The sequence below is a fragment of the Gouania willdenowi genome, chromosome 13, assembly GCF_900634775.1.
Source record: "Gouania willdenowi chromosome 13, fGouWil2.1, whole genome shotgun sequence".
Lineage (NCBI taxonomy): Eukaryota > Metazoa > Chordata > Actinopteri > Blenniiformes > Gobiesocidae > Gouania > Gouania willdenowi.
Genome location: NC_041056.1, coordinates 26,999,570 through 27,021,104, shown reverse-complemented (window position 1 = coordinate 27,021,104; position 21,535 = coordinate 26,999,570). Strand labels below are relative to the sequence as shown.

Below are 21,535 nucleotides of genomic sequence, written 5' to 3'. Positions count from 1 at the left end.
TACCCAATGATTTGTTGTGTCGCAGAATACATTGTTTTGTTTTGATATTTTATTTTTATATATATACATATATGGGCAAAGTCCACTCTTGTCTAGGACACTGAATGACCTAAAGCTGGCACTGATGAAAACTAATAAAGTTCTGGTATTCAATTGAGCTTGTAATCATTTACAGCGCCCTCTGTTGGCTACTCAAGTTATTGTTTCTTGTAAATGTTCATAATTTAGTTAATTCTATATGTAACAGTTTTAATGAGTATAGAAAATAAATAGCCTGGGTCACCTAACCTAAATACTGAGTAGGCTTGCATAAAAATGTAATGGCAGACTTTAGTGAGTCTAACATAGTCCTAATGGTTTCCATCTTCTTGCAGTTGTGTCATTATGGCAGCAAACAGGGGCTGATTTAGAAAAGAATCAATCGGATTTCAAGAGGGGGGCAGGGATTTTTTTTAGAGGCGACAACATATAGCAGACGTACTTAAAGCATACTGAATTATAGGGCTGGGTATCGCCAGGTACCTCGCGTTGTGATATATCGCAATATTTTTTTTGCCCGCGATAACATTATTATCGCAATAATCAATATATCGCAGGAAAATGAATCCGCAATACATCACGATAACTGTCACTGAAGAAATTCCGAATGTATCTACAGCACTGAATCCACTTCACAGGAATTACAAAACATTGTCAATCAATTTCACATGAATGACAATCAAGTGTGTACATCACAATGGCTCTTTTTAACACACACTGACCTTTTCTTTGACAGACATTGATTTATAGACGCACTGAAGTCAATGGACATGAACCTCCTAGACAATAGCTGAACACTGTTAATATGTACTGAAATGGAGACTAACATCCACACAGAAAAATATGAAAATAATAATTGTCACATCCATTCTGTAACATTTAACAAAGTGTAAGACTTGGAATTGTGTGAGTGATAAAAAAAAGTTCCCAGTAGTTTAATTTAAATTATACGGAGCCCCAGACATTTTTTTACCATGTCATGTCTGGGGCTCCGTATAATTACTACAGTGCAATATGTTTTTAATATTTAAAAAATATGGCTTTAAAACAGTCACTGGCATGTTATTACTATTATTTAATTATAATGATGCCACACTGTTTTTAAGGGGCATACGATGAATTTGTGTTTAATAAAAATAGCCACACCGTTTATTTGTTATTTTGATTTGGTTTTAAAACGGAATGACCAAAGAATGCAATCAACGCACTTCCGTGCTGCTCTCACGATACTTCCACATCTTCTTTCGTTGGTGTTTTAAAACGTTGGCTCCACAGTCAGGAAGCGGCAGCAATCGGCGGCCGCAAAGTTCCGTGCCCGTGTGTACAAATTAAGGTGGCAGCAAGGGGGGCATGGCTTTGTTGTGGGGTGGCAATTGCCACCCTATGCCTCCCCAGTAGATCCGCCCCTGGCAGCAAATGAAACCAGTATTTAAAGTGGAAGTTACCATGGCTTTAATCTGAGAATTATAACGACAAACACAACCACTGGCCTTCATTTAAGAGTAAGCAATTACTTTAATAATTACATTTGTTATTACATCTAGAAAGAAGCAACAGTTTGTGCATTTGAATATTTTTTTTCTTTGACTGAAAATGTTTTTAGTTGATATTTTCTGTTTGAAAATATATTTTGGGGATTTAATGATACACAAATGCCCTAATATAAAAAAAAAAAAATTAACCTCGCTTTTTTTTTTTAAATCAAAAAATAAAAACCATTTTCAATAAAATAATTGTTCAAATGCAATGTATTTGTGTGTCAAATATTTATTTACATTTGAACACATATTTGATGGAAGCAACTTTTTCTTCCATTGAGTCAGACACAAATCTACCTCCTACAGTAGCTGTTTCATAAACTACACTGAATCATTTTCTCACTTCTAAAGTCTTTGCAACAGTTTTGCAGAACGTAAACATGTATTGGTTTATTTGTGGAACTGAATTCAAAGACAGGTTTAGTCAGTCTTTTATTGTTCACTCCTGAGGAACAGTCAAATTACGTGTAATACACACAAGACACACACACACTCTACTTTCAGATGTCTGAAAGATCCCTGCTCCAACATGTTGCTTAAATGAAGGATTTTTTCCTTTTAGCCAACAACCATTGGACCAGGTGTGCAGGAGCACAAACACTTGCTTCATTTTCACACTAATTCAAAGGACAGCATTTAGATTTACAACCCACATCCAGATGCATCTCACTCCATCAACATTAAACTACTACAATCCAAAAGCTGTAGTGCACACCATGGGGGTATTTCATCAAACTAAGCTCGAGGCATTTCCAGGCTCAGTTAAACTGGGTTCTAACTGGAACAGCCATTTATTCAAAGAGAAAACACCCTAGTAGCCAATGAAAACAGTTTGTAAAGCAAACCTGCTCCCGAATATTTTTAATCAACAAGTGACATCACACCTTTTAAATAATTTCATTTAGTAAATAAGTGGAAAGAAACAGTAGTTAGTGCAGTGGTTCCCAACATTTTTTGGATCCTGAGCCCATTTTAATATCATTAATTTCTGATGACTAGAGTCAGTTTTTGATCATGTTTGAACTCATATATATATATATATATATATACACACACTCCATTTTAGTGTAACTAGATGAGAAAGCTGTGAATATGCAGTGGTAGAGGCTGAGCACTAAGGCTTCCTGATGAACACCATCACTTTCCCAGTAGGTGACCAGTGCCCACTGGTGAAGCAGCTGCACAGCATCACACAACACAGCTTCTCCCTCCGTTCATTTAAATGTAATGTTTAGTGCCAAGTTCCAATAAACTATTCAAACACTCACTAGTCTCATAAATTACACTATCTGTGAGTTATTGTATCGTCTTTTTTTAAACACTGACAGTAAACTCATCAAACTCACATGATCAGTGTGTGATCACATGCTTCAGTAATTTTCTATGATAAATTGACTAAATAACACCAACTTTAACCCTTTACTATGTTGAAAAAGTTCAAACCACGGAAACTTTTTCAATGTGTCCAACGTCGTCCTATATTTCTCTCTTTTAAGCACACTTTGATGAAATACCCCCAGCAGCACATACACAGCATGCTACACAAAACAAGATGAGCCATCATGTCGTTGGTTACCTTCACAAAGCTCACCTCTGTGTGCACTGGAAGCACAGCTCTCAGTTAGCACAGATCAATCCTTTCAGCTACGTACATGCATTGATTGGACACCAGGCAGTTATGCACCCATTAAAATATTCCTTTACACACAACGTCAATATTTCACCATGCAGGGGAAGGGGCGGGGCTTCTGTAAACAGTGTGCATGTTTGTCTGATTGGGAGTATAAATATTCCAGTTAGAAGCAGTAGTTCGACCGCACTGCACAGGAAGCTACGAGCCATTTCCCTCATGCTGCAGCAAGAAATGTGTTCAAAAGAGGATATAATTCACTATAATTTACAGTTTTTAAAAGAAGACAAATCCTTTGGGGAAACGAGTCTCACAAAATAAATAAGATCAGGAAGTTAAACAAAGGCAGACACGTGAGATGAAGAAGACGCAGCAGATTCCACCAATCAAAAGTGCGAGTAGTCTTACACTAAACTTTCATCACAACAGGCATACAATATAATCAACAGCTATTTACAGAATGCACAAAGCTGAAGTAAATGAGTTGAGGATTGTTGTTTCCATGTTGACTGAGCAGATCCAGGCCAAGTGTGTGACGTCAGTGGCGTCTTATTGGTTTGTGTAATAATCGTATCCATTGTCCTCATAGAGCTCCTCAGCGCTGCCAGCTCCGTTCCTCACCTCTGAGAGACGCCAAAGACACAAGAAAGAAGTGTTCAATCAACAACATGGTGAGTTCACTCTACGCTCAGTGCAAAACACACACTATGGGCTGAGATTTGTACCACTAGAAACTGAATTTGAATGGTCCGTATTGAATTTGAAAGTACAAACTTGAAATTGAATTTACTGTTTTGAAACTGAATTAATTATTTTGAAATTTCCTGTTGGAAAAAAAAACATCTTAGTATATTCCAAAAATTCTATGTATTTCTGCTTAAAGCTGCAGGATGTAAGTTTTTTTTTTTTTTGCGTAATTTGGTCAAAAATCCATAGTCATCTTTGAGTATATTGTAATCCAAAGTGTTCTGAGTGGACAGTGAATCTCTTCTCATTCTCTTGACTCTGTAAATCAGCTTTAGAAATCCAGTAGCATGATGCTGGACTTCGGCCAATCAGCGATCTTTCTACCAACTACCAACAGAGTGATCCATGAGCTGTTTTGGACATTGCCATTGGCTGCTCGAGCTGCTAGTCAAAAGTCTATGCACGTTCTGAGAGTAGTGAAAGTCAATTGATATTACAGAGAAGTCTTTAGGCACAGCAGTTACACGGCAAATCAAGAGGAAAAAGGAAGACCAGAATAAAGGCACATCCGCTTTCAGTCCAGGTGCAGTCTGCCCCACATACCATTAAAGAGAAAGTGACAACAGACAAGATAAATCGATTGCAAAACTAAGAAAAACATTATCCAAGGTGGAGAGAACAAGCACGATTCATTGGCTGTCTGTCCGTCTGTCTGTCTGATCAGCTGGGATCTGGAGGCGGAGGAATGGCTGTGAGCCTCTAGAAACACAAATCTCAGCCATAGCAGGCCCCAGGGTCGAGGTCAATTATAATTGTAATCACGTAACTGATAATTAATTACAATTATGGTGTAACCATAATTGTAATTTTAAAAATCGTTTGCGGTCCCAATTCAATTGTTATTGGGTTCAGATAATTAACTTTGTAATTATTTAAAATTCTATGAAAATTGTCAATTACAATTTAACGCAAAACGAGGGAACCATGTTACAGTTCTATGTACAGTTCTACACATATGTAATGAATTATTAAAATATGTTTCATATCAAGCATTCCCATTTTTTACCATTAAAAAAAAAAAAAAAAAGAAATCTTGGGGTTTACAGACACAAAAAAGACTCAAACACCCACACCACAAATAATAAAAACCTATATTGTCATTGATTAGGAAGCCTAACAAGGAAATCAATAGATAAGAAATAAACTAGATGATAGATATTCTTTTGTGTATTTTACAGCTGTTTTAGGACCTGTTATCATTAGAGATGCTAACAGAAAGCTAGCGCAAGATTAAGGTTAACTATTATTAAGTAATTTATTTCAGGCTCAGTAATTGGAATTCATTGTAATTGAACTTTAGTAATTGAGAATGTAATTGAAGGATACACATGTTATTTTAATTTAATTGTAATAGGAAAAAAAATGTAATCGGAACTGAATTGTAATTGAACATGGGTAATTCAAATGTAATTGACCCAAACCCTGGCAGACCCACAAAAACCCAATAGTAGCATCACTCACCTTTGACCCCATGAGGCTAAGGACAGAGTTTGGGGGATTCACAAATATTCATAAACATCAGCATTTCCAAGGTAAGGGGGGGAGGGGGGGAGGAGGAATGGAGTTCATGAATGAATGGACGAAGGGGAAAAGCAAAGCCAACAGGGATGTGAGTAAAACAGTGGAAGACGTCCACGCTCGCTGGAAGTGATGGGAAGCTTTGGGAGAAAGAACATCACAGCAAGAATGAAGGCCTGGCAGTTACTGAGGTCGACCTCCGACATGGAGGACATGAAGAGGAGGACGAGAACACACAGGAGAGATGCATGCTGGGAGTATGTTTCATGCTGGTTGGGCTCCTAAAATAAAATAAATCCATAAACATTCATTAGAATAACTGCATTATAGATAATAGAGCAGAAGTGTCCTACCCTGGTCCTGGAGAGCCCCTGTCCTGCATGTTTGAGATCAGAGATGGACCACAAAATTGTGATGACTAATCCGAGAGCCACAGTATGGACCTTCATGTCAGCGTTTAGAATCTAATCTGAAGCAGAATCTAGAATTCAAAGTCAGCATTTTGACTAATAATCTGAATAATATTAGTGTTATTTTTGATTAATTTGTGTGACCTTACCGTCATTTTGTGTGTTTTTCTCCTATTTTGTATATTTTAGGAGTTCTTTTTTGTGCGTTTACTTTCGGGATCTACATAAAATTAGCCCTATGGGAGCATGTGTAAAAAGAAGCTCATTATCAGGCTTTCTGTAGAGACACAACGTGCAGGACAGAGGCCCTCCGAGACTGGATTTGAGCACCTCTGCAATAGAAAATGCAGCTGCTTAATGTCTTTCCCAATGTGTGTGTGTGTGTGATTTTAAGAACCCAAACAGTAAAAACACATGTTCAGCTCACGGCCACAGTCTTACCAGAAAGGATGAGTTTCTCCTTCATCACATTGATGTCCCGACTGGACCTCCTGACTGCAGCGTTCAGCATTATCTGCTCAGGGTTGTAGCTACGGAGACCGCTAGTCCGATACCTGGGGGCCACAGAGGGGGGAGGGTCAGGTCACAATGAAAAGCCAGGAAATCACACATCTAGCTCGCAATGAAATTTGAAACATTTATTCTGCTTTCAATATCCAGTCCAAATAATTTCCTCCTGCTCAGCCTAATTGTCAGGAATGACCAACATTTTAAAAACCAACAACCTGCTAAATTTTTTTTTTTTTATTATTTTCTGTGCATAATAATTGTGTGGGAAAATCTTGGTTACTAAAAAAAAAAGTGATGGTACTTAGCGCACCACCATTAGTACGCTAAGTACAGTGGTATGAAAAAGTTTGGGCACCCTTGTAAATGTTCATGATTTTCCTTAATAAATAATTGGTTGTTTGGATAACAAATTCCAGTTAAATTTATCATATAGGAAACAAACACAGTGATATTTGAGAAGTGAAATAAAGTTTATATGATTTACAGAAAGTGTGCTAGAATTATTTAAACAGAATTAGGTATGTGCATAAATGTAGGCACCCTTGCATCTTATTGATTTTAATACTCTTAGCACTAATTATTGGAACTCAAAATTGTTTTGGTAACCTCAGTGATCCTTGATCTCCATACACAGGTGAATCCAATCATGAGTCAGGGTATTTAAGTAGGAAAATTCTAGGTGTTTCCTCTTTGCATCTTCTCTGATTAGTGGCAACATGGGAGCCTCAAAACACCTCTCAAATGACCTGAAAACAAAGATTATTCAACATCATGGTTTAGGGGAGGGATACAAAAAGCTATCCCAGCGATTTAAGCTTTCAGTTTCAACTGTGAGGAACATTGTGAGGAATTGGAAGACCACAGGCACAGTTCTAGTTAAGGCCCGAAGTGGAAGACCAAGAAAGATCTCCGAAAGGCAGCGGCGCAGGATGGTGAGAACAGTCACAGTCAACCCGCAGACCAGCTCCAAAGACCTACAACATCAGCTTGCTGCAGATGGTGTCACTGTGCATCGTTCCACTATTCAGCGCACTTTACACAAGGAGATGCTGTATGGAAGAGTAATGCGGAAAAAGCCTTTTCTCTGCACACGCCACAAACGGGGTCGCTTGAGGTATGCTAAAGCACATTTGGACAAGCCAGCTTCATTTTGGAACAAGGTGCTGTGGACTGATGAAACTAAAATAGAGTTATTTGGGCATAACCAGGGGCGTTATGCATGGCGGAAAAAGAACACAGCATTCCAAGAAAAGCACTTGCTACCTACAGTAAAGTTTGGTGGTGGTTCCATCATGCTGTGGGGCTGTGTGTCCAGTGCAGGCACTGGGAATCTTGTTAAAGTTGAGGGGCGCATGGATTCCTCTCAATATCAGCAGATTCTGGAGAACAATGTCCAGGAATCAGTGACAAAGTTGAAGTTGCGCCGGGGCTGGATCTTTCAACAAGACAATGATCCTAAACACTGCTCAAAATCTACTAAGGCATTGATGCAGAGGAACAAGTACAACATCCTGCAATGGCCGTCTCAGTCCCCAGACCTGAATATTATTGAAAATGTATGGTGTGCTTTAAAACGGGCGGTCCATGCTCGGAAACCATCAAACCTGACTGAACTAGAGATGATCTGCAGAGAAGAATGGTCCAAAATACCTCCCACCAGAATCCAGACCCTAATTGGAAGCTATAGGAAGCGTTTGGAGGCTGTTATTTCAGAAAAAGGAGGATCTACAAAATATTAAGTATTTTTTTTCTTTTGTGGTGCCTAAACTTATGCACATGCCTAATTCTGTTTAAATAATTCTAGCACACTTTCTGTAAATCGAATAAACTTTATTTCACTTCTCAAATATCATTGTGTTTGTCTCCTATATGATAAATTTAACTGGAATTTGTTATCCAAACAACCAATGATTTATAAAGGAAAATCATGAACATTTACATGGGTGCCCAAACTTTTTCATACCACTGTACCTTGGAGCAGTCCATCGTTATTGCAAGGGTTTAACCAGTGGTGGGCAATTTCTATAACAGTGGGGGCCACAAAAATGTGATGTGTAATGTGTTTGATTTGAGGGCCACGTTATCAACATTCATGTCAGCATTTAGAATAATGACCAATCAGAGCATTAATACAGGAAAGGACAAAGGCTTTTGTCTTTGTAGTCCTTTTTGTGTGGGTTTTCTGTTTTCTTAATTTTTTTTTTTTTTTTTAGTTTTTAGACATTTTGTGTGTTTTTGAATTGATTTTGTAGCTTTTTTGTCATCTTTTTGTGTGTATTTCAAGTCGTTATGTGTGTTTTAGTTATATATTTTTTCTGTTCTTGTTGTCATTTTTTTTTATGTTGTATTTTTTTGTCATTTTGTGTAATTCCGTGTGTCTTTGAAGTCCTTTTGTATATATTATAGTTTCTGTAGTTACTTTGTGTGTTTAAGCAGTTGTTTAGTTTGTCATTATCATCATTTTTTCTATGTTTTATTTAATCTTTTGTTACTTTTTCTTGACACTTTGTGCACGTTGCTTTCATTTTCTGTGTTTCTGGAGTTTTGTGTATTATGTTGTTCTCCATAGAACTTCCAAATTCATCAATTACAATTTTGTTTTGGGAGTCGCACAAAAATAGACCAAGGGCCGCATGTGGGCCCCCTAGCCACCAGTTTCCTACGTCATGGTTTAACATAAAAAAAAAAAAAAAAAAAAAAAAAATCATATTCTTTTTCCCAGTCCTGTTACTTTCACAAAGAACAACAGAGCCATAAAGCGTTCTCTCGTTTCCTCCCCTCTTCAAAGAACTCTTCTAGGCTCCATGGTTACTGTACTTCATATATTCTGCTTTTTAATTCCTTTCTCTTCCTTCCATACCTAGTACACTTCATGATGCTCAACATTTTCACTGCCTGTGCATTCATCACATACATCTGTCTGACTTTCACTCATTAGTGCTTTTCACATTTTGCACATAAAACCAGGATTTCAGCTTTAATAAAAACAGACTGTTTCAGATAAATGACCTAAGCACTCTTAGTCAACGTGCATGGTGAAAAATGCTTAAACAGAATTGCAACCAGAGTTTAGCCCAACACCATCGATAAAAGCTAATCCTGAAGCACTTTCCTAAATGAACCTACAGCTTTAACTCATTTTGGACATTTTGCGGTTTGACTGACAAGGAGAATAAATCTAAAACCCCAGTGGAGACATTACAATAATGGTCTGTGTGTGTTTTGTATGTGTGAGCTGTGTTCATTTCCCTTTTTTCACCCTCAGGGATACATTAGTAACCCCAGCAGCATGATGATGATAGAGAGATAGAGAGGAGAGAGTAAATGCATAAAAACAGAGCTCAGAATCACATGGACGGTGCAATAATCAGTGTAGGACAATCTGAATTAACACAAAACTCTGGAGAGTGATGGATCACATGCATGAAACCGAATGACAGGACACAAAGAATGGATGGAGATGGACTGGAGTGAGAAAGAAGGTGAAAAGAGGAGTGAATGACCCGGTTACCTGATTGTGTGATAGCTGAGAGAAGATGCCAGAATGCAGCAGAGGAAGAAACCATGCAGAAAAGACAGAAAAAAGAGAAAAGGAGGCGACAGAGAAATGCAGTTAGTTCAGATGTTGGACCTTTATGACAGAAGAAAGAAAGAAAAAAAATCTTTCTCCCATCGTAGGATTCCACATGCGTCTCTAGATTCATCACAGGGACAAATGCACACACTTTCAAACAGTAAAGAATAATAATACAAACCAATGAATATATTCAGAGCTTAACTTCACAGATTTTGACCGGCACATACTGTATTTGATTGGATCCAACACCTATTTTTTTATATTAATTAATTAATTTTTTCAGCACCTCATTTGCTTTTAGGTGTTTTCATTACATTTTATTAAATTTAAGTGTTATATTTGGACAGCTATTTCTTTTATTGAGTTGAAATCACTGGAAATTTCAATGCACAAAATTGAATGTAAAAACTAAGCATGAGGGAGGAAGAGAGAAAGTCAAGCCACGCCCCCACGCTACGTCTAAGTGTGATTTTTGTGGCAAAAAAAAAGGCAGTTGAATTTAAAGAGCTTTTTTTAAGCCAATAAGTTAAGCTAAGCCTGAGGTAAAAAGTCTAAGGATGTTTCTGTGAAAATAGTGAAAAAAAGCAGCAGCACAGCAGCAGTTAGCATAGCTAGTAGCAGCACCTGTAGCTAAGATGCTAAAGCAGGAGAACCTGCCTCTAACAGACAGAAAACGGGAGGAGAACTATCCAACGGTGAAAGTTATGCTATGGACACTGAGAGGAGATGTTTGGACAGAGGCTCAGTTCAAAGCCAAGATGAGCTGCTACTCTTGGTTTATGGAACACAAGGCAGGCCTCAGCCATGAAATATGTAAAAAAATAAAATAAATAAAGGGTACAAAGGGCTTACATGGCTGTTTCGACAAATAAGAATGTAAGCATATATTTTATTTTCAGGAGTTATGGCCTTATGGGTGTACAAGTTTGTAAATATTATGTATTATGTGTGTTTCTTTAATTTTTTTAAAGTTTAGTGACTTTTGTGATGAGTGTCTAAATTAGCAGTGATTTTGTGCTGTCCTTGGTGCTGAAACACAACAGCTTTGACAGCCGTCACTCGGAAAAAGACGGATGCGCTCCGTAACAGGTGATTGTCCGTGCTTCTTTAAGGCTGACTCATCATTATTTTATTAAACATTTAGGTTAATTGGTTGTTTGTGTTCACGTGATATTATTGGCTCATTTAGTTATGTTACGGCTGCTGTTATGCCTCCTGGCCTCTCAGCTTGCCCTTCCTCCCTTAAACCTAACACACCTGATTCACATCAGGAATCAGCTGGAGAGGGAGAAGGAGCTGTATAAAGGGCTGAGAGGACCAGAAGGAGGGAGGCACAACATCAAACCAGCAGCTACTCCCTACTTTTGTTTAGGTGATTTTAAAAAATGTATTCCTTGACATGTTTGTCTCTCTCTTACTGCTGGAACAACACCCAGCCTGTGTTCCGGGACCTGATGATTTATAGATTAAGCACTGAATATACTAAAGGTGCAGTTTCTCTGACACATGCAGTTTGTTACATCACTGAGCTGCAAGCTAACAATAGCAGAAAAATCTTTAAAAACACTTCAAACGTCTCATTAAGTCAGAATCATTACAGGAAGCAAGCCAATAAAAAAGTTGTGAAAAGCAAGTTGTGCAGCAACTACAACTGAAACTGACTTCCTGCTCCTTTATTGTGAAAAACAAGAGTATCCTCTGATGTTGGAGTGTCCTCACTTACTTCTGGAAAATAAATATTCCAACAACTACAGCAAAGGAGATGAGGTCGGCAGAAACCCACATCAGGCGGAATTCATTTGGTCTCTGCAAACACAAAATACACAAAAACACACACACAATCAGTGCAGGAAGAGAAAACTAGGATTTAGCAATAGGAGGCGCGACAACATGCTCATTTATGCCTTTGTTTAGTGCACAGACTCCAACAAACATGTTTCTGTGCAGTAGGAGAAACCCAGAATCCCTAACATGACTTATTTGCAGTCAGGGAGAACATGCAAGCTGCACACACCAGTGATTTACATGGGTGTAGCATGTTTAACCTCTGTACCACTAACTCCAGTCATTGTTGACCAGCAAAACAAATACACAGTGTGTTATAATGAATAAATCCAAACTGAATTAAATATGAAGATTACATAATTTCTAATTCTGCTCGTCTGACTGTATATTTTGACATACTATCTGTGTTAAAATTCATATTGTGACGACAGCCTTTTTTTTTTTTTTTTTTTTTTACTTTATCCATGTTTTCCGTTTGACATTCGAGCAAGTTTATTGTTTAATATTTTTTTTACATTGTATTCTGGAAATACAGTTTGCCGAAATTTGCCTTTTATTATTTATCAGTGGTTTTCCATTTCTTATGTTGACACTGTTAATAATTAAAGTTCATTATTTTAATTTAGTATTTTTCAGTTTAATTGGCTTGAATCATATTTTGGAATTAAGGGAATTTGTGTTCATGTACAGTTAATATTCCGTATATATCAGTGCTCTTATTTCATATATCGATCGATATATCAACTATTGTCCAATTCATCACATACAGTATCTGCTTTTTTTTAACTGTAAAATAACTATAATGTAGTAGTAATAACATTAATCTAATTTTTTTTTCTTGTCTTATACAGTATATCTGCATTTTAAATCCTCCAATATCTGTAATGGCGCTAAAAATCCCATATCGGTCTCACTCTGTCGTTTCTGTTGTATTTTCTTTTTTAAACACACAAATGGGCCAGAACAGTGTGACTACAGGCAGCTTGTGAACATTGTGTCAGATAAGATGATGTTTTCAAAGCAGAGAAAAAAATAATCAGTAGAGGTGGTGAAAATAAATAAATCGCAAACCATCCATCCATCCATTTTCCGACCCACTTAGTCCTGCTTGACAGGGTCGCGGGGGTCCGTCGGTGCCAAATTCTGGCTCTCAATTGGGCGCTGGGCGGGGGTACGCCCTGGACAGGGCACCAGTGATCGCTAACCAATTAATCACTATTTTATTATTGAATTTTGTATATATTTACATTTTACACATTGTAGTAGAATCCAAGCGAGTCCTACTAATATGGATATTTTTATTACACTATTGATGATGCTGTGAAGTGTTACTCAAAGATAAGTCAAATTACTCAGCCGCAGACTGACGTGAAATGGAAGATCAATAAACATCAATAATCGAAAATCATTTTCAAATCGAATTAAGATTGGAGTAATCAAAATTGAATCGAGAAACTGGGCTGATTAACCAGTGAATGTATCCAATGGTCTGCATGTTATTTATGTGCAAACATGGCTTTGTTTATTATGTTAAGCAAGTCTCTTATTGCTTCTCTGTGTTTCCTGTTTGCACTCAGAGAAAGATGCTTTTTCCCTCGCTCCCTCCTTTTTTTTCCTACTTGCTCTCTTTGTCTTGTTTTAATCTAATAGGAACCTCTTATCTGCGTCCCGATCCTAAATCTAAATCATGGAATTGATCAGCTGGCTTTTTTCCCTTTCGGTCAGGAAGACGTGCATTGGGAGAGTCCATAAATCCTGAGGACGTGGAAGACGTACACCACCAGATTGGAATTATGATAACGTGTCTTCTGCTGATTGGATCTGGTATTTTCCTGATTTATCGCAAAATTCGGATTACATTGGCAGCAATATTGGAAGCTGCTCTTTATCGATGGATGGGGCCGAACTCTTAGAACTCTCTGATGGATTCCACCGTGGTGAACTTTAAGAGGAGTGGAAGGTTCATCTAAAACGAAATGGCCACAACTGAAAACAACTTCTTCTATCTCATTCACCCCACTGAGAACAGCCTGTCAAAGTCTGTTTTTCTTCTCCACACTCTCCATGGACAGTATGTTGATTCGAAGCTCTGACTTTTCCTTTACTTTCCATGAACACCTGCAATCTGGCTCGGCTAACAAACTCTCGAGGTCATCTCTACGGCACTGGAGAACTAGAAGAGACTGTTGCAGAGTCTAAAACAGGCTTATCTCAAACAAACACACACTCCCACAATCACATACACAACCTCACATACACCATCTCCTCTGACCCCAACCCCTCCTCCCTCCCTGTAGAGGCAGCAGAAGACGAGCCGTAAGGGCAGCGCCATCCAGTGGCTGACCTGCAAACTACTCATCCTAAAGACCCATTCCCTGTGCTAACTTGCTGTTGTATTGAATTCAATGTTGTGTTTGTTGGATTTTGTCGCAATGTTTGCTGAAGAGTTTTTTCATGATCCCGAACTCTGCCCCTCTCCACTAGAGCCTTGTTTGGTTTTTGGTTTTTTATTTTTTTACCTCTTCTTCCTACCTATTGTTTCATATCTATCATCTAAGAAATGGAGCGCTACCCTGTAGTGGCTGCTCCCCAGTACTCCTGTACCTGTCCCCCATGTGATATGCTATTGTCTTTCATGTTTCTTGGTTGGGATGTATCTGAACCTGAATTGCCCCTCGGGGATAAACAAAGTTCTCTGAATCTGAATAAATCAGAGAAAGAAGAACACATTTCTCAAAGCTGATGTGATGAGTCCTCACCATGAGCCAGACGGGGTAGAGCACCTTCCTGAGGACGTGGGGAGCCTCTGAGGACACCGATGACACCCCACTGCACCACAGCACAGAGTAAAGCCACGGCTCGTTGACGGTGTAAAGCGTCAGATCGGTTTGGGTTTCCGAAATATTTCTAAAAATCAAACACACTTTCAGCAGTTTCTTTGAATACACATCTGCCTTTGTAACAAGGAGGCGTGCGAGTGTTAATATACCGTATTTCCTCTGTGCTAACTTGGTTGTATCTGAGCAGCAGTCGGCTGATGCCGTGGATCTGAAGACTTTGGGGACTGAGTTTCTCCATTGAGGTCTGGATCAGAGCAGGTGCCAGCTCCCTCACCTGAGCTCTGTGCTGATCAGGAGTCCACATTACCTATACACAGTCCATTGTTAAACATGTGACAGGAACAACACAAAGTCCATTCAGTTCTCTAAACCAGGGGTTCTCAACCTTGTATTCAAGAAACTAAGAATATTTTCTTAACAATTTGAGAGAATTTTTGCTCATTTTTACCCTTTTTTACTGAAACTACACCAAACTTGCCATATTTGAACCTATTTTCATCACTTTTTCTTGCCATATTTTTGCTCCTTTTAATGCATGTTTGCTGCATTTCTGCCACTTCTCATCAAATTGTAATGCCTTTTCTGCACATTTCGTCCATTTTCAAGACATTTTTGGCACTTATAAACCCTTTCCACCATTTTCCCACCTAATGCCACATATGTTGACCCATTATTGTCCCTTTCAACCTCTTTTCACCATAGTTCATGCTTATTTTTGCTAATTTAACCACATTCACGATTTGTCATGCCCATTACTAATTGTTCCTACTAATTGTTCAAATATTGGCACTTTAAACCCTTTTTACCACTTTTTCTGCATACTCTAATTTGCAACTTTAAGCAATTTTTGAGTTAAAAAAACAATTCTTTTAAAAAAAAAACAAAACAAAAAAAACATTCAATCTCCTTTTCTACCATTTTTGGTCACTTTTAATTTTTTGTTATTTCTGATTAAAACATGGATTTACATCTTTAAGATGACTATATACTAGGGCGCAAATAATAAACTTCCCGGATAACAGTGGATAATATTCAGATAAATAAATAAAAACATGTGGTTATCACAGATTCATAGAACAATGGATCATCATTTTGTTGACTTGAATGGGCCCCAAAAAGCTCTCCTCTTTAACCCCCTTATAGATGGCCCTGTCTCCACATGACTGTTCTTCAATGTTCATGTCTGTGTTCAACCACCTTCAGGTACAGTGGGGGTCCCTGGTCTCTGGAACCTTTATTTAGGAGGTCGTGGGCTGAAAAGGTTGAGAACCACTGCTCTAAACAACACTTCTTATTGGAGGGTGAAACCAAACCAGCTGCAAAGAAAAACTGATGTAACGCAGACACAAAGTATTGTGGCATTGCAGTGGAATATAATTACCAAGCTCTGAGGAACTCCAGATTGCTGCACCGTCTGCAGCGTATCATTGATCCAAGTGTGGTAGCAGGGGTGCTCTGGAGGAGGCCTGCGCAGCCTGAAAACCACTGAGGTGTTGTGAAAAGACGCCAGCTTTAAGAGCTGCTCAAGGCTGCACACGCTCTGGTTGGCGATCAAATCCTTCTCACGCTGTGACAGGGTGTGTACCGTCCAGAAGGGGTCATCCTGAGAGTGGAAAGCTCAAATTGTGTACCAACACAACACTGTACCGCTTTAAGGGTCAATGAAGACACATAAATATTCTGTCCAACTGCATTTCTTTTAGTAAAAAAAAAAAAAAAAAATCACTTAGTACAGGGTTTTTCAACCACTGTGCCGTGGCAATCTTGAGTGCCGTAAGAGATCGTCAGGTGTGTTGTGAGAAATTACTCAACGTCACCTAATCGGTCAAAATCACATTCCCTCTTGATATCTTTTTATATCTGCACCTTTTTTTAAGACTGATAAGAATGGCTGCAGATTATTAGTTGTACTTTTTATTAGAAAGAAGAAATATGAAAGATCATGAAAACTTTTTTCTTCGTGTTTATTTGATTCCTATTCAAGACACGTTGATAAGAATGACTGTATATTGTTAATATAAGTTACAAACAATACATTTTTAACATTTTGGTTGGTGGTGTGCTTTGGGATTTTTTTCAATGAAAAGATGTACTATGGCTTTATATACTGTAATAGTTATAATATATAGTTATGTTATAGTCCTGTATAAGATCTCAATTTATTTTTATTTTCATCATAATATGAATGTAAACCTTTCCCAATGATGCCCATTTTATGAAATATCATGCAGTGAAATCCTTATATGTCATTGACCCAAATATAGGCTTTGTTACCATTGCTGAGAAACGGTGACAAATCATCAAATGTGTTTATTAAAATAAAGCTTCTGAACATGCATCCATTTATGCTTCAATGCTCACTCACTCATCGGGGAAAGACACGTTGATTTTTAATGTTTCCTATGTGATCTTGTATGTAAAACTAGGTCTGAGTAAGAACACAGAAAAGGAAGGAGAAGCAAGTAATGAAGACTGAAACAAATACTGACAGTCGTTACTGTACTGTACACAGTGTGTGTTTTCTGTGTGTGGTTGTGTGTGTCTTCCATTGGCTCATCAGTACTCTCTCTCTCATCTCAAAGGAGCCGTTTAAGCCTCCTTGTTTTTATTTCCTGACCCTGAAAAAGCCCAGCATTTCCAGATTGGCAATTTCTGAGCTCACTACAACTCAGCATTAAGTCCCTGTAATTTAACAACAGCCTCATCTTTCTTCTCCTTCTGCTAAACCGATGGTGAACCTTGAGCACATGGACCATCTTTGCAAAAATGAGGAGAAAGGAAATCGCTTAACTCAGCCGCTACAGAATTTTGAGGCATTAAACTGTGCTGTAGACTGAAGTAGATGACACCAAGACAAGGTTGAAAAAGCTGCACAGCAATGATTGGGGCCAGGCAATTTTAATCAATTCTGAGCAACAAGAAGAGTATAAGAAAATCAACAAGTTAATTAATTTTACAGTACATAATATTTAAAACTTCTTCTCACTCATTATATGAATTCTACAGCTGCAATAATTAGCTAATAAATCCCTAATTCAAACACATAATCCACAACTATTTCATGAAGGAACACCTTCTCTGTCCCTGAGCTAATTAGACATGGAAATGTCACTAATTGACTAAGCCAATCACCTGTGTGCAATGTTGATCATTTGTTTTTAACAATGATTTATTGGCTCCATAAGTAAAAAACTGATGTTTGGAAAAACTAACAATTGTTGGTATGTGAACATTTTTTATATGCTGTCAGTTTTGAGATAAAATTCTGATATTTTCCAAACATCTACTATGACATCACAATTTTTTAATTAAAAAAAAAAAAAAAAAAGAACATTGAAAATGTATTTAGCAAGAAGTACATGTTTACAAAACATTTTGATGAACTGTAGGCACCTTTTTTGATTAATCAAACAATCTGTGTGGATTGTTTGTGTACAACATTCTGATGTTTGGTGTCAATTGAGCAAAAATTGTGAGGAGATAAGTATTTGGATAATCGGTTTAAATGTACTAAAGTTTCTTCAGTATTAGGAATACATTTTGGTGAAAGCTGCAAATCTGCACATGACAGATTTTTTGTGAATTTTCAGAAGTCTGTTGTTTATTGGCTTGCTGTAGTGCCACCTTTAGGACGTTTTTGCCACTTAGACAATCTGGCACGGGACTGGACCTTTGTGCAAAATTTGGTGATGTTTCACGCTTGGGAAGTATGATTTCATTAGAAGAAGAATAAAAAGATGCAGAACAACAGGTTTGTTCCAGCTTAGGTTTCCTGGCCCTAATAAACTCACAATATCATAATGTGATGTTTAATAAAAAAAAAAAAAACCCTGACAACCCCAAACAAAGAATCATAAACATACATACAGAATGTGTTATTCAATAAGGGACGACTAACATTCAGGCGCTAATTGTGCAGAAGAATAGCCTAACCTCGATTATCTAATAGGCTGTGCTCCTGCACACACACACATTTATTGCTTCTGACAAGGCTATGGAAAGTCATATTTGGATGCAATGAAAACTGCGATCCCTTGTGCATGAACTCCTAACATCTCTCTATAAAAGCAAGGAACTTCTCCGTGTGTGTGTGTGTGTGTGTGTGTGGTGCATATCTCCCTTGTTCTAAAGCTTGCCGAGTGTGTGCATTCCTTATTTTGAACTTATTTGGTGATTACATTTCAAAACGTATTATTTCATTTTGAAATTAACGTGGTCAACGTGGCCTTACGCACACAAAGCCGTTGAGAGAGATTCAAATAGTTCCCGGAAGTTGTTGGCGGCCAATTCGAATCCATTGATTCCGAGTGACATAAATGGGATTGTAGATGATTTCTTGTCAATAATTGCATTGGTTTACGGATGGACCATGAGAAGGGGGAGGGGCATCATAGCCGCATGCACACAGAGCAGTTTAGAGAGAGAGTTGCGACAACGGAAGTTCGAAATAAACTCAAATATTTCCCGGAAGTAATTGACGGCCAATGGCAGCGGCTGTGCTCAAAGCAAACAGCGAAACACGCACACTACTCCACGATAGTTTCACCACGTGTTTAGTTTAGTTTATTTTTTATTTCAAACATTAAAAAATAAAAATAAAAAAAAACGAATGAAGAAAGCAAAGTAGTATGGACAAACAATGAACGAGATCATACAAACAAGCTCTCAACTACTTTCTATGTAAATGTACTGGTAATGTACTTTCTATATAAATGTAATGTACATGTCCGAAAAGGAGTGGGAAGAAGTATAAACCTATAACCTAATGTGCACCTTGAATGTACATGACATGTTTGTGTGTAATTAATTTTCCCACTGGGTTTTTTTAGTTTTTCCTTGCCGAAGGAGGGTCTAAGGACAGGGGATGACATTTATTAGCCATTTGCTAAAATCAGTGAACATTGGTGCAAACTTTATTTCTATCATGCGCATGTCCCATAGAATTAAATCAGGGTAATCGCACACGCCATTTTAATTTGCACCCGCATATATACCCCTTTATAATACTACAGAGTACAGAGTATGTACACCTCTTTGTACTTTCAACCTTCAAACACATACTCATTTGGCCATAGTTGACAACTCTACTTAAGCTCCAACTATATGAATATATACTTCTGATGAGCACTGTACTAGTAATAATAATATTCGTTTTTATAGACAGACCTTAAGAAACCACAGTCCAGAGTTGAGTTGTTGCAGATCTGTCCAGTTGAAATAGGAAGCGTCGTCCATCTGTCTGTCTGGAAACACCTTTGCTACATTTGTGGTCCTCCGTAAGGTAACATCACGCATCAGGAAGGGCATGCCGTCCGCACTAGTGAGCAGAGGATTCATGTCATCTCAATGAGCTACATGATCATTTTAATGACTCAATATTATTTGTAAACAATGACTTCTTACTGCAAATCTGGTAATTTTAGAAAATATTCTCAGTCCACATAAATAAAGCACAGACCATATAAAATACTTACTTTATAAATATAATGTGACTGCAGAAAGTAAAGTCACACACATTGTGACTGCAACATTTTCAGTCATGCAAGAATAACACGGTTCTATGTTTATCACCACAATATGACCACTGGAGCATTTTTTTTTTTAATTTCATAACTCTCGTGAGGGTATTTCCAAGCAACAGTTGGACAACCTACTCTGCCATAACTAAAAATAAATACATACATACCAACAGATGTATGCAATAAATAAATTGAAAATCAATTTAATACCTAATATATATACCATAAATGCTAGTTATGTATTAAATTTGTATGTATCTATTTATTAATTAATTCATGTATTTATCAATTTCTTTTTATATTTATGCACACACTTCAGCACGCACAATGATATTCTATGCAAATGAGGGGGTTGTCCACACTGGCTGAACATTTTTCTTATTAGTTGATCGGCTAGAGAAGAAATGGCAGGGAGGGGCCAACGTAGGAGATCCCATTTCAAGTCAGGAGATCGTTACGGAGGTGATGTGCTTGGATGATGTGGCAGAAGGTGACATTGCCAATCCGGCCTATTTACTTTTTGCAGTGGAAAACCTGAGTGATAGTCATACACATAGCGTTGAACCGCATATACTGTTTGGGTATTTGGAGGAAGTGATACTTTGTTTAATCGTGTCCATCTGCAACACGGTTGGATGCACAGCTCATATGTTGCTGGCAAAATCACTAGAAAATGACCTGCTTGCTGGTCTGACTGTCAGTGACATTGCCAGAGTGTTTGGGGTTGGTGAAAAAACAGTCCAATGACTGATTGTGTATCAACAAGGGTGACCAAATTTTTCCAAAAAAGAGGAGACTTGGGCTGAACACGGTAGTATTTAACATTTTCTTGAATCTACCCTGTAACGGCAAAATACAATAGGTAAATAAGCTGTTATTGTCCTTAAGATTTAAAAATCAATTTATCTCTTTATAACAATCTGAAATCAGTGGTGACTAAAGGCAATCACCTTTATTATACATTATAATAATCTGTCCTTGAAAAATGTCATATAAACCTTTTTAAAATCTCTCCATCTTTGAAACAATGAGAAACATCTCATACTAAAAACTAAAAATATAACAAACTTCCTATAGAATAACCTTTTATCACCCAGGAAGGTGTTCCTGCTGACATTTTTTTTTTAAGTAAATACACCAGTATTTTATCTCTTTTTGTGTGACAATTTGATCAAAACAAAGCAGCTTCTTCAATGATTCCATCACGTGTGAGTAAAATTACCCTAATGAACTATATTGGCTGTAGAGAACAACTCTTAAGCTTTCAGAAACTGGTGGATTTATCCAATAGAGCAAATATTAGTAGAGTTACGATCTTTTAAATTAACTTGTTCTCCGAGATGAGTTCAAGATCCCTGAGAAACACGGATATTTTCATTTATTTATAAAATCCGTCCAGGACATGTCCAGGTAAATCTGGAC

General features: G+C 37.7%; 1 protein-coding gene across 6 annotated transcripts in view; it reads right to left on the bottom strand.

Moving 5' to 3' along the window:
• Positions 1-1,996: 1,996 nt before the first annotated feature.
• gdpd5b (glycerophosphodiester phosphodiesterase domain containing 5b) overlaps positions 1,997-21,535 on the bottom strand; it is a 58,449-nt gene continuing 38,910 nt past the window's right edge. Inside the window, exons 10-18 of one of the 6 annotated variants that reach the window (XR_003675362.1) lie at positions 19,761-19,911; positions 15,976-16,197; positions 14,744-14,901; positions 14,514-14,661; positions 11,693-11,775; positions 9,904-9,918; positions 6,324-6,436; positions 5,416-5,753; positions 1,997-3,830 (exon numbers count right to left, since the gene is read on the bottom strand). Coding sequence is in view for 4 of the 6 variants with exons in the window: in XM_028464655.1 (XP_028320456.1) it covers positions 6,090-6,214; positions 6,324-6,436; positions 9,904-9,918; positions 11,693-11,775; positions 14,514-14,661; positions 14,744-14,901; positions 15,976-16,197; positions 19,761-19,911 (1,015 nt within the window). In the remaining 2 variants the exon portion in view is untranslated. The other 5 variants (XR_003675363.1, XM_028464657.1, XM_028464655.1 and 2 more) reach the window with 5 other exon arrangements.